This window comes from Trachurus japonicus, chromosome 13, assembly GCF_045865225.1.
Source record: "Trachurus japonicus isolate A0001 chromosome 13, Traja_1.0".
In the NCBI taxonomy this organism is placed as follows: domain Eukaryota; kingdom Metazoa; phylum Chordata; class Actinopteri; order Carangiformes; family Carangidae; genus Trachurus; species Trachurus japonicus.
In genome coordinates this window covers 15,498,060-15,515,899 of record NC_140919.1, presented here as the reverse complement: position 1 = coordinate 15,515,899, position 17,840 = coordinate 15,498,060, and the positions used below count along the sequence as shown (strand labels likewise).

Below are 17,840 nucleotides of genomic sequence, written 5' to 3'. Positions count from 1 at the left end.
TACTGTAGTTAATTTATGCTTTGTTAATATAAAAATATTGACTAGTGCAGCTTTAATGATCCAGGCCTGTCCACACACACACACACACACACACACACATATTATAGTTCTATATAATTAAAGATCTTAATTAAAATATTTGATATGTAATATTTTTGCTATTGTTTATATTTTACTGTTTAAAATGTACAGTTACAGTTGTTATTGGCGGTGTAATTCAAGGGAAAAAAATTGTGGACGTCCAACTCTGTGTCACTCCTCGTGGAGAGAGGGGGTGTAGTTTTCTGACTTTCCAACATCTTTGCAATGCAGCATTAATGACTAGTAGGGGTGAGGTTGGGGAATTAGAGGTGTTAGCTTTCCCTCTCACTGAGAACTGAGATGCACCTGAGAATAAAAAATTTCAATTGTTGGAGTAAATATCGTGGTTCATAACATGGATAGTTAGTGAGAGGAACTCCCTTCTCTGTTGCGTCCCTGCTGTTTGGTTTAGACTCGGGAGGCCGGAAATCTCTTTGCATGCACATCTACTGCCGACTGACTCAGCCACCGCGGAGGCAGCGGCCACATCCATCCGAAAAAACAAAACCCAAGTCGCCGTCAGCTGGAATGATTTGAACACTGAGCTAGAAACACACACAGAGGACTGAGGGGTCGTTTCCGTCAACACTCTCTAAGGGGTTCGGGCTGGGGGGGGGGGGGCGTGTACATATACATGGAGAGGTGACGTGTGTTGTGTACAGGTGGAGAAGGGGAGGGGGGGTTTCTGGGTGGAGGAGGGGTGGGAGGGTCACCTACTATACTCAGTATTTACAAGAAAGGAGCGTATAAAAATTTACAAGGAGACTCCTCTGTCTTTCCCAAAAACCCAGAACTCAGACCCCTCGGCTAGTTCAACATGACGTCTGCGACAGCACACCGATTATCTTTTTTTTTTTTCTCTTTTGTTTGTTTTTGAGTACCATTGAAAATATGCTATTTCTGTAAAATCACCTGGCTTTGCCACAGAGGCTAGAATAAAGACTGATAAATAACATGAAGTATACAAACCAAAAAATAGTCAGTTTCTTTACTTTTGCAACTCAGTTTTTCTTTAAATAAAAAGACTGTTTTGCATTTTTCGTGGGACATCAGAAATCTCACTGTGGAATCTGACACGTCAAACTGAACTGGATGTTTTTTGCGGAGGTTTAAATCGAGGAGATGGGATTTGTACAGCTTTGTTTCGTTTTAAGACTGTCGTTTGTGGAGCGGACTGTAATGAGAGAAAGAGAGAGGAAAAACATCTGTCAGGAGATGAGCTAAATTTTGCCGAGCTGTCCCTTTAAGAAGAATGAAAGTCGTTAGATTGACGAGCAGTTTTAGTGTCATATCGTTTCTTATCGGCTGTAGAAAATGGGAGGTTTTCTGACAAGGCTATGGTTAAATCATTGCACTGTGTGTGAGTGTGTTTGTGTGTGTGTGTGTGTGTGTGTGTGTGTGTGTGTGTGTTAGTAGAGATATGACCTCATTTTTTGATCATCAACATCACATAAAGTCTTTTTGTTTGAACCGTCTGATTTGAGGTTTTGATTATAGACGTGTTGCAGGACGTGTGTGTGTGTGTGTTTGTGTGCGTGTGTGTTTAATTGCATGTGTGTGTGTGTGTGTGTGTGGTTCAATAAGATATTGTTGTTTTGTCCCAGTTTTGGCCCTTCTTGCTTGAGCGTTGCATCCTGGGTAGCTGGACGTCCACTTCCTCCTCGCTGTCGTCCGACTCAGCACTGGTGATGTCATCTTCTTCCTCGTCGTCGTCGTCATCGTCGTCCTCCTCGTCGTCTTCCTCCTCCTCTTCTTCCTCGCTGGCCTCCTCCTCTACAGCCTGGGGCTCCTGCAGGTTCTGTGATGAGGACAAATGATTAAGAAATTAGTTTTAAAAACAAGATTTCACAATAATGTTGCCTGTGATTCAGCATCTCCTCTCGTCTACCTCCATTGGGTTGACTGTGATGGTCAGAGACGAGTCGTTCCAGCTCGCGTCCGCCTCTTTAGCCGTCTCGGCCAGTTTGACCTCCTGCTGGTGGGTCAGGTGAATGCGGTAGATGCCCAGCACCACGACGACCACCAGTGCAGCGATACACATGACAATAACCACCGTGGCAGCGCTGGGTACGCCTGGAAACAAGGAGGAGGAGAGGAGACGACGGGGTGAGAGAAACTGAAAAGGAAACAGAAAAACTGCAGTCGCCGGATGAGGGGCTTTTGTGTTGTGTTCAAGGCCGTTTTGTTCTGTAAAGCTTCTGACACTTGTTGAGTCTTTATTTTGTTATTTCCAAATGTCAGTGTCTCTCTCCGACTGCTCAGCATTTGATACACAATACCCTGTAGGAAGAGCAAAGGAGACAGTTTGCCAGACTGAGGAAATTTGTCGGTTTCGCTTCAACGCTCGAGTAATGAAAGAATAAAGGCGATGGGGGGGTCGAGTCTGGAAGTGTAGATCCAGCCCGCTGGCGATCGGCTTCACCAGCTGACACTCATCACATTGAACAACAGCTTTGGACTCATATGTTACATGTAGTTAAGCAGCTACTCTCAACATGATCCTCTGACTGACAGCCTTTTAAAAAAAAGTCTGTTTATAAGTGTTTTTTGTTTGTTTTGGCAGGAGAGCTTCAATCATTACATTTACAAGACAACAGGCAACAAACACATCACCTGTTAGGACGGTGCCGCCAAAAAAAAGAGAGAAAAGTTTGAGCGCTCTGCTGTTTCTCTTTCCTCAGCCTGGCGTTTGGCTGGACTTTACGTATAAAAAGAGTTCAACATGTGATGATCTAGCCGCCATCTGAGCGCCGATCAGCTAAGCCAGAGCATAATGGATGTGGCTGCTAAGCTGTAGCAGCAAGCGTGTATAGTTTTATAATGGCAAGAAAGAAAAACATTGTCAATCGTCCTCTCAATCGACGATAGAGGATCGGGTTGCCAATCGGCACATCCTAGTCTCAGACAATATTTGAATCCTGTCTGTTAACGGTTATAATCTGTTAATGAGTGTTGGTTATTGGTCTGAAAAAAAATTCTAAATGTACATCCCTATGTTGAACTCAGAACGTTTCTTCGAGACTGAGTGAGCAGCTGCTAATGCAAGTATTAGCTACGTAGCAATAGTAAAACTTAAAAATATCATCTTTAATAACTGTATTCATCAACAACATTGTTTATTTGGATCAGTATCACAGAGTCATAACAGATCCAAAATGTCACATCCTAATATTAGATGACTGATATATTGAGAGAGAGAGAAATACATCAACTTCTTCACAGGCAGGGGAGCTCATTAAAAGAAAAAAAAAGATATTGTCTCAGTTTCAACGTGATTGAGAATTTATTTCTCCATGAAACTGAATTGAATGAAGTATTTCTTTATATATACTACTAGCCCACACTGCAAACTGACGACTCAGTTCTCCTGGAGAAGAGAGGGAGAGCTTCTCCGGAGGTTTCTCTGGATAAATAAAGCAGTCATTGTGCAAACTACCATGACTGGGGTCACATCCTTGGACAGACCAGAGACCAGTGTGAGTGAGTACACGGATGATGAGCTGCAGGTTCTGCAGCAGGAGGGAGAGGAGGTTCAGGTCCATGTGAGCTTTGTTTTACTTTTATTTGTAGTCATGTAACAACCCTTACTCATATTTATTGTTAATGTGCATGGACACAATTTCCCTAACTATCTTTAACAGAGCTGAAAATACAGTACACTGAACATATTTTTTGTCACAGTGATACTTGGGCGTCTCTAATTTAATGAGAATTGCATTTTACAATTGATTCTCAAGTTGTAAGAAATTCCCACTGGTGCACCACGCAAACCTGATTAAATACAACACATTTCATCCTCTTTTTCTAATGATTGTAGTAAGACTGTATATGTAACACTACTTCTCCCAAATAAGTCTATTAAGACTTCAGTTATTGTAATTTTAAAAACACTTAACACTTATCAGGGACAGGAGGTGACATTTAACATGATGGTTACACTTTATTATAAGTACATACTATTAAGCATTTAGTTCAGCATTCTGAATTCTTCATTTATAACGCATTAATACTCATTAGTATGTAGTTTATAAATACAGTTAGTGCTTATCAGTGATGAGTTAACTGTGTTTCTAAACTACATACTAATGAGTATTCATGTGTTATAAATGATGAATTCAGTATTTCACGCTAAACTAATGCATAACAGTGTGTACTTATTATTATTTCTTATAAAGTGTTACCAAGATGAGTAATGTCACTAGGCAAGAAATCTATTTATGTCTGGTGTAATATAATGTTTTCTTATCATTTACACATGTGTCACCTACATCAGATGAGCAGTTTGTTCCCCTTCAGTATTTTATCAGTGTTTGATGTCAGTGAGATCAGATTCAAATAAATAATAATAATAATAAAAAAAAACTCACATTTATTATCATTGTTATTATTATTATTATTGTTAATCTTTCACACAACAGGGCACTGAGGTCAGCCGGAGCCCAAACAATACAGAACATGTCAAAACACAGGGATTGAAGTGCAACTATATATATATTTCTGTTATCAGTGACATACAGTACAGCGGCAGTGATTGTCTGTCAGCCTGACGCTCCAGACTGAAATACACTGTCTATATTGTGTCCGAAATAACAGTTTTCTCTTGTGTTGTTGTTGCTGAGGACTGTCTCAGCCTGTTATTATGGTTTTCTGGGCTCTTTGACATCGACTGCTTTTTGTAATAGCCTATTGATTTTTTTTTTCCCTGATGTATTTGTGCAGGAAGGCTCTTTAACCTTTTACACAATGGGTCCTCAGTTGATGATTGTGATCTTTAATTATTGTGAAAACCCATATATTTTTTTTCTTTTTAAAGAAATACTGGGCCATTCTCATTTTTTGTGCTTCTTGTGCTAAAAGTTAGATTTGAAAAGGATGAGCTCAGAAAATCCACCAAGTCTTTCTCCAGAAATCTTTTCATCCTTTACTTTAAAGCTTCAGTTGGTAACAATTATTCAGTCATATTTGCTGGAACTGTCACTATATTCTGATGGTCAGACATTAAATGAGTAATTTAGGACAAAATCCAACTCCTCTGGCTCCACCTACAGCCTGTAATCGTATTTGCCAAAATCCACCGCGCCCGACGATTCTCCACCAGTCAGGTAGAGGGAGCAGGAGGAGCAGCCAATCGCCGCTCCTACACGTCGTGCTATGGATACGGTACATCTTCTGTGGGTGCGTTTATGGCTACTTTGTGTGTGTCTGTGTGTGTGGGGCGCTTGGCAGAGGCAAAGACGGTTTATAAACTCTTTGGCAGAGGTTCATAAAGGGACCTGACGGAGTATTGTCTTGAAATTTCCGACCAAGTCGCGGAGTTTTACTTTCACTTTCGTCAACTTACCAACTGGAGCTTTAATGAAAACTTTCTACACCCATGTTGTGAGCATGTTAGCATGCTAATGTCACATCAGAGCTTTAATGAGCTGTTAGTGTGGGTATGTGTAAAATAGTTTAAATATTAGGGATGTATGATAAAATGCTGTTTGACGTAATGAATCTCACTTTTATTCAGTCAGGCATGTACGAAAATGATCTGTATTCGTCTCTGTATTTCAAATACTGTTAAATGCATAGCTGAAAAATGGTGGATCGCTTTTTTTACCAAGTGGTCTCAAGTGAACTGTCCTCAGAAGACACACAATGACTTTCCTCGTGTTTACACTTTTAATGCCATCGGTATCCAAGGTCTGCCAGTTGGAATCGGACAAATAAAACCTGAGGAGAGATTGCAGAACGCAGCCAGCTGATTTCAGTTGTGTGTCGGCTGTTCAGATTGTTTCTAATTCATGTCTGGAGAAGTAAAACACATTTAGGGTTTGGTCTCTGCGCAGCACATAAGAGCAGGGGTGTATCATCATAGGCTCTATTTAGCAGCATAACCACAACATACTCTGAGGGATTTCACTTGATGTAAAATGTTTATTTGGTCTGCTCTGATCTCCAGCCTGCTGAAATAACACAACTTCTCTCGCCCTGCCCTCTCTTCACCAGCCTCTGCTTGTGTGTGTGTGTGTGGTTATCTGTGTGTGTGTGTGTGTTTAATGAACAAGGGTGAAACTCGCAGGGGATTTCTCAGATGATCATTTGATTCAGTCTAGTTCCCGAGAATTTCACACTAAATCCACACTCTTTGATCTTACCCAGAGTGAAGCTTCACGCAGCCGCTCCGAGTAACTTGGTTGAGTGTTTGCACACACACGCACGCATACAAACACACACACACACACACACACACACACACACACACACACACACACACACACACACACACACACACACACACACACAATGCTACTCTACATACAGCGTGGTATAGGCTGAAACATTCCCTAAAAAGTTGCCATGGCTGGAACCACGACTATGTTTTCCTTTTTGCACCCAGCATCCTCTCTGCTCCTCTGACCTCCTTTTCCCAGACAGACCAACCCCTCCGCCACTACCCCACCACCCCACCACCCCCCAGCTCTCTGGGCTGTTAACAGCACCAGCCACACAACTCTCCAGCAGGACTGTAAGTAGAATCCATTAGAGTCTAATGAATAATTAAATCCCATGTGGTAGATTACAGACGAAGGTCTCACCGCCTCCTCACCGTGCTCTCTTTGCTTCATATCAGTCATGCACAGAAGACGCCGATGCATCATCTGACAGCTTTACACTGTCTCTATATCAGAGGATCACTGTGTATCAGCTGCAGTCTCATCCACAACAACAGAAACAAACCAGACAAGTGTTTCCCTTTGCTCGATCCAGGTTTACCTCAGGATAGATGGCTGTCATAAAAACTCTTACAGTGGGTGCACCAGGTTTGTTCCAGGGTCACGTCTCTCTCAGTCTCTCAGTTTCCAAAGGCCCATGAATATTGTGTAAAACTAGCTTCTACATTTCTTTTTGCTCAGAGTAGATATTCGTTCATCCTCATATCTTAGATGCAGGTGTCGCTTCAGTCTCGTCCTTCATCTATTTTCAACAGTTGTTCTAACGGCTAATGTCCCTCCTGTTCTACTCTATGTGCCCAGACGTGTGACAGTTATAGTATACTGTATTGTCTTTCAACCGCCGACAATGACATGTGTATAATCTATCATGTTATATACCACAGAGGAACAGAAAAAAATATAAATATACATACTGTATATACAAATAAAACCATGGTAAGAGATCACCACATAGAAATGAATCTACTGGCAGAATTACAATCTGTTGAATAAAAACATTGTCTCTGCATCTTTGATATATCAAATAAACTATTGATTAGTTGACTCTGCCACAGATAGATTCTATAAAGTCTCTCCATTTCTTAATGCATGAGAAACCATGGGATGTCATCAACATTTGCAAACATTTATGTCTTGAGTGTCAATGTAGCGTTTTGACAATGTCTTGAATAAATATCATGTTATATAGAAACATATACAATATATTCATGTAAATACATTACATATTTTGTGCTCAAATTTAAGAGCATATTAGACAACAAATGTGACTTCTTCCATTATTACAGGATGTTTTTGTTGTCATAGTTCTGAAGTTTTTAGAAGGAAAGAAGAAGGAGTAGGAAACAGCAGCATTGTAAAATGGTTTAGATCTCGTCACTTTGCCAACGGGAGGGGTGAGTGCAAGCGAGTAAGTGAGCGCTGCAAACTAGAACCTGAACACATCAACCTTGCCAATTATTACACACTTGAACTTTTATGGATCAACCAAGTTTATTTAGCTACAAAGGACTTGGAGACACTACAGTGTGTGTTTTCTTACCTGAGTTGTGGCTGGGGTAAAGGCCATGGATCATGGACGGATGATGGACCACCTGCATGTACTGAGGCGGAGCTACCATGTGATTGACATGCTCCCCCGGCTCCGAGCTGTGCAGTACGCTCACCTGTGTTGGAAACAGATGAAGTACAGGTAAGTAAGTTTTTTTTTTATTTTTTTTTTTTTACATTTTACAGTCCTATCCGCTCACTCACCTTGTCTCATGCATCTGAAATATTCTGGCTCTGAATGAAATAAATAAACGCCTAAAGGTCCAGGGTTAAAAAAAAAAGGAGGCAGTGAGAAAAGTGAATGTATTTATGCCTGTGGTTGGGGTGGGGGGCTCAATACACCAAGACAGGGAGGTGAAATGTTAACCAGATTCCACTCGACACTTTTCAAGGTTTGTTTGGTAAAACATTTTGTCCACACCTTCAAGTAAACACCATCAAATGTATAAACTGGTCAGGAGTCTGTGCAGACTGGAGAGGGGAGGGGGGTGGGGGTAGTGGGGGGGGTCGGGGCCCTGACATATCAAGCTCATTCTGATGTTTTTCAACAGTGTATGACAGGTGGAGTGTGTGTGTGTGTGTGTGTGTGTGTGACTGGTAGAAAAGCCTGATTCACTGTGGAGCTGTTCAGAGACACTTTAGGAATATGAAGTGCTCTCTGTTGTTGATGCTGGACCAGGCTGCGTCAGGGTGACACGTCCCTGGTTGTTTTCAAGTGATGCAGAAAGGTTTACACCGACTGGTTGGTAATAAATAGACCATGCCTCTCCAGTCCTTTTCTTACACTGAGTGGCACTCATGTCTGGTCACATTTATTCACATCACTCAAACTCGGTCTCTAAACCAAATCTGATGAATACGAAAACGGAACGATTGAATATCAACATCCAAAAGTCGGAAAAATCTAGAAATTCACATCAGAGTCAAATACATGAAAACATATAACACCATTGCACATTAATATCCATTAAAGCTGTTTAGAAATCAGAGAAACTAAGTAATCCAATGATAGTTGCGTATTTGCTTTGGTCGTATTTGATTTACTGAGTGAAGCTCTGTTGTTTGAGGTTTGTACTTTGCACCCATTGGTTTGAGCTGCTCAGAAATGAAAAGTCTTTCTGTGCATGTTTAGTTTTCACAGAGTATTTCATGTTTCAACCCACTGAGGGTGAAAGTGTAGCTGCTGGGTTTTGCCTACTGAGGTTTGTAAATTTGCTCTGTGAGTGAAAACACTGCCGGGGACCTGAGCTGTGTCGGCTCCATCACTTTGTCAGTTTAAGCACTTTGCTGTTGACTGTCATTACTAGTGTTAAAAAGAAGTGTTTGAAAATTCTTATTCTGAAAGAGGTTGGGTTAGATCTGCTGTTTCTATTTCCTGCCTTGTTACTGACAGCACTCAGGACATCAAACTAAAGGTGTACACTTTGATTACTGCAGAACGTTTCATAATTTGAAAAAATCCATTATGACTTTACTCTTAATACCAGCGCGGCTGCAATAAACAATTTACTTCAATTTTCACCTAATCTAGCATTTATTTTCTCCATTAATCAACAACGTCAACAAGTCATAACACTTTATATATAACATGATGAAAAACTGAACTAACACCTTCAAATTACCTGTTTTCTTTCCAACAATCAGTTTGACGCGTAAAAATATTCATTTAATTCATGTATACACACCATCATATATGATGAAGAACAGCACATGCAACTAGAACCAATTAGTCTAAAATTATTCATGAGCAATCAAGGTAATTACAAATTAATATTCTGTCTCTCAATAAACTAACACTGATTAACTAATTGTTGTTGCAGTTGTAATTTGTCTACTTCCAATCTTATGGGTATGCACTGACACTATTTTCCTCACTGCACTGATTAATACCGGAGTGGTTATTGACTGAAAATATGAAACATTGGCATAAAAATCATTGCAACTTGACTCCTAAAGACGATTTGTTCCTCTGCTGAGCTTTAAACCCCCCCCCACATCAGTCCAGCTGTGCTGCACACTGACCTCCAGGTTGAACTCATTGCTGGTGTAGCGTCCGTTAAGCTCCGAGCAGGTGAGGCGAAATCTTCTTTCTAGTAGCGGTCCGGTCTGCCAGTAATAGTATCGCACCTGTCGGATCACCTGCTCATAGTTGGACATGGAGTCCACACCTGTGAGGACGACAGAGACCGGCGGAGGACGGTCAGGGGTTTAAGGCGGGACGACCGGTTGCATGTTTGTCAGTTTGGTAACTTGGAGGAGAGTTGTTACCATGAAAACCAGATGTCTGATGCTGTTGTTATCATGGCAACCTACCGTATATGGACATGCCAGAGGTGGAGTTGGTGGCGTCGAGGTGTTTTCCGAGCAGAGCGCTCCGCTGCAGCTGAAGAGACTCCTGGCCTGGCCTCAGCTCCTCCCCGATCACCAGGATATCACAGTAGTCCAAGTTATGAATGATCTCCTCCAAGACCCCGGGTCGACGTGCTACACACACCCACACACACAGAGAGACACAAATGGTTACACACTTTTGCCTTGAGGAAGATCAGCTTCAGTTTGCCCTCGCCTTGTTTTGTTATTCTGTTTTTTTTGTTTTGTTTTTTTTGAAGCGTTAGGAACTGTTGGCAACTTTGTGTTTGGGGTCATTTGCTATATTTGGCTCGGAGTTCGTTCTCGCTCCTAATGAACTGCACTGCACTTTCCAGACTCCTCAGTGTGTTTCCTGTTGTTCAGATGCCTTTGCTCTCATCTCATAAATTGAACCAAACTAATGCATTAAACCAAATTGTATAATAATAATAATAACCTTCCAGACATACAAAGCCTTAATTGTCACATGACGGTCTTACCAGTTATCGCCACACCAAGATGTTAGAGTGGAAGAAAACCCCTGGATACTTTGAGGAATCATAATTCAAACACTACAAGACACAACATATACCTCCTCTGACTCTCAGGCTCCAATTACTAGACAACCCTCAGCACACAGACAGCGCCATGAGCTGCTTTAGTAATAAGTCCCCTCAGACGCCTCCCATCACAGCAGCGCTGGGTGGCTGCTGGGCCGCTCTGACAGTCTGCTAAGCACCAGCCTTCACCTCTCACTGCTACCCAGCCGTCTCCCTCACTCTGCTCCCACGGGGGGAAACCGGCTATGCCCATTTAGCAGCTTCCCAAAGGTGAAAGACAGATGTATGTGGAGTGTTAGTGTGTGTGTGTGTGTGTGTGTGTGTGTGTGTGTGTTTGGAGGAGGGTCTCTGAGGGTGGCGGAGATGAGTTGAAGAGAGGGGGGGGGGGGGGTAAAAAAAAAAAAGAACAACACAGGTAGAAGTAAAGTTGTGCTCCAGAAGTTTGTGTTGTTTGTGTGCAAGAAGGCATTTCTTTCTTCAAAGGTGCAAACAGCAGCAGGGAACATTTTTAGCCTTCGTTAGCTGGCTGCTTTGATTTAGCAGCAAGAAAGTTGTAGTCAAGCAGCCAAAGTTATCTGCTATAGCTGGTGAAAACACTGGAGCATTTAGTTACTAAAGAAACAGATATTTTCCTACAAGAATATGACAAAGCTAAAAATAAATAAATAAATAAAAGGTCATGAATCACACTAGGCTGTACACACAATCTCACATGAATGCTAATGTTGTTTCCAGGTGTTGCTAATGGTGTTTGCTGGATGCGTGAGCAGGGAAATGTTTGCTATATAGTAGAGATGACTGATTTACTCGTTTGGACTTGTGCTTGAGTGCCTTAGTTTACAAAATAACAAAAATTCTGAAACAATATAAAAGTCATCTATGGGCAGGTTACTGATGGAAGCATGAGCAGGCAAATGTTTACCTAAAATGACCTTGTTGCTATGTTTGCAAAGGTTAGATACAATTTCTGTGAAGCTGCGATTAATGAGTTCAAATGTATTTCAGTCCCACAAATGAGGAACAATTGTCAAATATAAAAACAGAAAGGTAAACACGTGATTATGTGGAGATGTCATCACCTAGGCTACTTTAACAAATGTATGAACAGGCAAAAGCTTGCTAACATGTTACCAAAAAACAACTTTAAGGCTACATTAGCTAATGTGAGCAAGCTTTACTGTCTATCAGTGCTTAGACTAATAGATTTAATTTAATTTAAATTCAAAATGACAAAAAAAAAAAACAACTTTCTATACCAAATGCTCCAGCAAAGATAACTTGAGCTTGTTGCAGAGTTCTGCATGACCAGAAAATATCAATAACACCAATAAAAACTATAATAATAAAACAAGTTGTTATATTATCTGTTTTAAAAAACAACAACATTTCTTTGCAGCTGCACCAGCTGGGGCTTATATCTGACTGTTACTCAACTTGACTTGTAGGCTACTGATTGCGTTCACTGCCATTTTGACATAAACAGAAAACTAAAAAGTGTCATAGATGACACAAGCTTGTAATAAATCCTGGATGCAGGACAGTCCCAGAAACAATTTGTGTGGTCGTGGGGTACTGCCAACTATGGTCTTCTGGGTGGGAAGGATAATACTATTTTACAACTGTTATATAGTATGGTGCGGTGGTGGGTGTAAAAGTTGTGAAGGACTGTTTCTTGTACAATATATCATCTTTGTGACTTTGAAAATTAAATAAAAATGGTCAAAAAAAGAGCCTGAGCGTGGGTGGGATGGAAAAGAAAATTTGAGTGTTTCTTAGAAAGGAATTACATAGAAGACAGAGCCAGTGCAGTGCAGTAGGAAAATAGATGCTACGGAACTAAAAAAAATAAAACTTAAAAGCAGAAGAGGACAGAGAGAATAAGAAAATGACCCTCAAAACAATTGGATGAAAATGTTGAGCATTAAAGATGATGAGTTAAAGACAGAACTGATGACCTTGCTTTGAGTAAAGGCATCAGAATAAAGCTTTGAATAGACAGTGTAGTGTAGAGAGAGAGAGAAAAGGGGAATGAGGCTGTGCTGAGCAGGCTCAATGAAAAGACAAATGAATGACGGGAAGAGACAAAGCATGGAAGAGGGCGAGGGGGTGATTAGCAGGGTCCAAAAGAAACTTATTGCATGCCCTGCAAAAGAAATATGTGATTTATCTTGAATCCTTTAAGCCTCGAGAGAACACAAAATCTGCTCATTATGGAACTTCATCGTGCCGCCGCTGCCTTTCACACATACACACGCATATATACACACACCCTCTCCCCATCTCCTCTTCTCTCTTTCTTCCCATTTCTGTGTCTTTCTCTGGCTTTCAGCTAATCTCTTCCCCCCAGCTGCAGTCTCTATTTCACCAGCAGAAAGAGCTCCACCAACTCCTGAAAGCAATCCCTATTCCTGCTCTCCTTCCTGCGCTGCATTATGCACAATGGAGGGCTAAAACCTCCCTCTCCGTCTGCTTATCTGAGTCTAATTGGCTGCTGCGAGCGGCGGCGGCCCCCGCGGGCTGAGCTGGGGCCGCTCCTGCCTCGGTGGTCAGATCACCGGACAACGCCGCAGCCACCAGGATTTAAATGTCACACTCATTTACTGTCGGTCAAGGTGGTGCGACCTGGAGAGTTGAGTGGTCTGGTCGGGGCAGGACTTACTCAGCAGGAGAGCGTATAGGGACAGGTAGATGGAGGGTATAGAAACAGTGGGGAGGCTAATACTCACAGGCCTGAATGGAGAAGGATGGACTAATTTCCTCAACATATTGGCGAGTCCAGCAGAGCTGCATGGAACAAAAGACTCTCGCTTACACTGCAGATTGCTGCTGAGGAGAGGAACCACTTGTCCTCAGCTGTGGTACATTTACTCAAGTAGCCGATTCTATTCAGGTTCACTCCTGTGGTACTTCACTGCTCACATTTGATGTTAATTTTCCACCACTTTAAAGTCAAATACTGTACCTTATACTTAGCCTGAGCACAGCTATAGCCTATGCACCTGAAAATGCCACATATTTATTTCAGACTGAGGTTGATTTTCCTGAGCTTCCGCCCAGCAACTAAACACTTCAACCAATCATGTTGCAGGTACGTCAAAACCCTACAATACACACCAACACAACACCATGACAACAATGTCAAAACAGTGTCTCTCACCACCTTGTCTTGTTTGACAAGGAACAAAAACATTACAAAGTAAACTAAAGTAAAGGATAATGTATGGCGAAGCAGCGCTGAACAACTCAGCTGTCAGGACAGTGAGCTGCTGTTATAATCAAGTAGTAGGTGTATGGTTTTAAAGAGACAACTGACGCAATACAAGACTTTGGTTTATTATTTTCGTATCTGTCGCAGATTTGTGTCGCCGCCGGTATAAATGATTTTGATGCTAAATATTCACTGCCGAACCATTCATACCATTTTTGTGTCTTTTATTTGTCATGTCCCTGGTGTGTAAGGGCCTTAATTGTTAATTATTGTTGGTATCACTGCACATACACTTAAAGGGATAGTTCAACATTTTGGCAATTTGCCATCATCCCTATAGTCATAGCAATTGTCGGTGCAAGCTATTTTTAGAACAGCGGAGCAGAGCCGCGAGCTGCTCAGAGCTACGCTATGGAGGCTAATGGGATTTCTTGGTTTCCCTCATCAAACTCATCAAATACTCAATCCAACAAATCCAAAACCGCATGAATGTACCTCGAAAACAACTCCGTCTTGTAACGTTCTGTTATTATCTCATAGCGTGGTGAATGTGCAGGTCACAACTTGTCCACCAGAGCGTTTTGGAGTTGTTGGATTGTGTATTTGATGAGTTTGATGAGGGAAACCAAGAAATCCCATTAGCCTCTGTAGCGTAGCTCTCAGCAGCTTGCGGCTCTGCTCCGCCGTTCTAAAAATAGCTTGCATCGACAATTAAAGGTAACGAACCTACTGCTAAAACTATAGGGATTATGGCAATGGGCCAATTTGCCAAACATGTTGAACTATCCCTTTAAGTAAAACTCCTGCATTCAAATCACAATAAAACAGAAGCTTGTGTTTATCTTCTGTCATGTGACATAGTTGTGAGAGCAGGATCTGAATACGTCTCCCACTTCTGCTGCAAACACACAGAGGAAATGTGCAGATACGTGCTGCTTAACAAGTATGTACTTCATCAGAGTCTTGAGAAGTTTTTACTTCAACCAAGTTTGACAATGCGAGAGAGCAAAGCAACTTTTGTTTTCTCTCTCGAAGTGTGTGCAGGCCTACCTGATGAAAGAGACGACTGCTGATTTGCAGCCTCGCGAGGCGTTAGGAGATGCTCTGCTTTCTTTGAAGCTTTATTTTGATAGTGAGACAGGTGGCACAGCATAGGCTATGGGACTTCATGAATGAGTGAGCACATTATCAATGTGAAAAACTGCTGAAATATTAAGTTGAGACAGATTTCTACCTGTCGGGGGGGGGGTGCGGTACGTCGTACCTCACACTTTGTGAAGTTCGCTCAGACTTCCTCACGGAGTGTGATACAACGAAACTGAGAACGCCGCTGGTCAATATCACGGAAAGGTCACATTTAATAGAGTTTCATTTGTTTTTAGCCAAAAGCTAGAGGAAGGAGGATGGAGCCAATTGATTTGAGAAACAGAAATGTCTGAGTAATTAAGCCAACTGCAACAAAAGGCAGCTCTTCCACTCTTATTTTTTCTTCCTTTTATTACATATTTTGTATTTCCACCTTTATTTTGGAGGACAGATCTGAGCCTCCTGGACATGGCTGATGTTCTTCTATTCTTCACAGATGAAAATAATCATCTGTTCTTTGCTGGCAGTGTTTTGTGGCTCTACCTTTATCTTTTAAAATATTCTCTATTGGATTTAAATCAGGGAACACACTCAACCAGGTCATAGTTTTCACTGTTATCTCCTTCTAAAACCTTTGGTGCGGTGTGGTTTTCCAGTGTCTTTATCACTGCACTGTTGGAAATTTCCTATCCTGTCAAGCTAGGCTATCAAGAGACTGAAAACCATCTTTTCATTCAGTATTGAGGTATAAAACTTACCCCTATACCTGTCATATCCCCTGCACCTTTTACTCTACTGCAGTCAAATCAAGCGTACTCCCACCTTCGTGCTTCACGGTGGTTGCTGCTGTTCAGCCACTGTGGTGGTCCTGGCTGAGTCCACACCAAACATACTGGACCCATCTGATCCAAACACATTTATTTTGTTTTGATCTGAACATAGAGTGTGCTGCCAACATTCATCGAGCCTCTTTTCATGTTACTTGGCAAAGTTTCCTCTTCTCCATTTTTGTGTTGTTTCTATGAGTGATGCTTTTTCTTCTCGGTCGCCCACCGCAAAGAGCTGACTTCATGCAATGTGGTTTACATCGTCTTATCAGTCACCGAGACACCAGTTTCCACAGATGAACAATTACCTGTCTTTTTTTTTTCAGTCGAAGGTTGTGTAAACAGTGAACTGTTGTGTGGCGTCGTTTTTCAAGTATGTTCCACTGCACCTCCTGGTATTGGTTTTGTGTTGAGCAGCCTCCTGATGCTGCTGCTACCTCTACTATCCTCTCAATCTGCTACTTGCTGAGCCATGTTGATGCAACTCAGACCAAAACTATAGTGCTTTTCATAGGTTCCTTTATAAACTTGTTTATGCTGTTAAAATTAATTAGAAAACACATGTCAACACTTTAGTTGCCTCATATTTTCAGTACAATCCATCTAACCTGTTGGTTTTTAATTAGACATAGAGAAATATGTGTTTTATTTATCCTTGAAGTGCAATTAATATGTCAAGCAGTTCATAAGGAGTAAATAGTAATAGTTATTAATAATAGAAATTCAATATACAACAATAATACTATAATTCAGTGATATAATAAAACCCATATATCCGACATATACTACAGTTGTTGAAAGATGCAACAGTTTTGAATCACTCAGCATTTCAGTCATATGAAAAAGGGGTGTGCTCAGCTTGTAAATTTGTAATTGGGACAGCATCATATACAAAATATACAAAAATGTAATGTCTTGCAATTAAAATTGTATCATTTGCACCCTCAAAAATTGTATAAGTGACCAATATAAACAGAACATAAGAGATAAACAACCTCTGAGCGAAGTGAGTAGACTTCTCAATGGGATAAGTGTCCTAAAATGAATTCCTTAGGTCGTAGTATAGATAGTTGATGACAGTCCATACCTGTGTGATGTGCTGTGGCGTCTGCCCTGGTCACTGTGCTGATGATGTGTAGGTCCTGGAAAAGAGCTATGCCACTCGGTGCTTTGAGGTCGGACGCCGGCCGGCTCACTCTCTCCACCCCAGTGATGGTGATCCTGGGCTCGCTGGGCTGCAGCACCATCACCACTGCATCGATGTCGGGGATGGTGATGCAAGTGTCTTCACCAAAACACCTGCAGGTGGACGGATGAAAAGAGAAAAAAGAAGAGCAGAGTGAGAAAGAAAAAAAAGAAAGAAAAAAAGATCAAACCTGCTCCGCTGGCAGCGGCTCAACCTGGCTGAACCATATTCAGTGGAAACAAGATAAGAGGCCATTGAGTTGATACACGGCACCGGTAGGTTACAGAAGGCACAGAGAAGCACTTGAGGACTTTCTATAAAAGCCCTGGCCCTCACACGAGCTGCTCTACACCTAGACAGCATCAGAATGTAAAACTGTGGAGCATTACAGCAGCTAATAAAGCTTATCAACAGCAACAAGACCTCTTGCCTGCACTAAAACCACAGCTGTTAAGCTCCGTGGTAAAACCACGGCCACACCACAGTGCATGCAGATATTTAGGGGGTAAAACGCTCTGTCAGTGCTTGGGCAGCAGACGCAGACCTGCAGCCGTGTGTTTGCACGCTGTGTTTTCATACGTGCACGTCTGCCTCCCCTGCCCGTCTGTCAGCAGTGTGATAGCATGTGTTTAAATGCACAGCGTCCACCGGGCAGCTTTGAATGGATGCGTGAACACATATCGACATCCTAGGACTTGAGCTCACAATACAGACGCACAGCGAGAGCACAGTCACACACATCTGCAGCATTCACACAAATCAGTGTGATTGGGGGGT

At 41.7% G+C, this 17,840-nt stretch overlaps 1 protein-coding gene across 1 annotated transcript in view; it reads right to left on the bottom strand.

Moving 5' to 3' along the window:
- Nucleotides 1–927: 927 nt before the first annotated feature.
- LOC146975735 (calsyntenin-2-like) overlaps nt 928–17,840 on the bottom strand; it is a 281,409-nt gene continuing 264,496 nt past the window's right edge. The window contains exons 12-17 of the mRNA XM_085794957.1: nt 16,965–17,176; nt 10,161–10,331; nt 9,870–10,015; nt 7,840–7,963; nt 1,970–2,154; nt 928–1,879 (exon numbers count right to left, since the gene is read on the bottom strand). Of these exons, the coding sequence (XP_085651083.1) occupies nt 1,658–1,879; nt 1,970–2,154; nt 7,840–7,963; nt 9,870–10,015; nt 10,161–10,331; nt 16,965–17,176 (1,060 nt within the window). The 3' untranslated portion in view covers nt 928–1,657. The remainder of the gene's footprint in view (nt 1,880–1,969; nt 2,155–7,839; nt 7,964–9,869; nt 10,016–10,160; nt 10,332–16,964; nt 17,177–17,840) is intronic.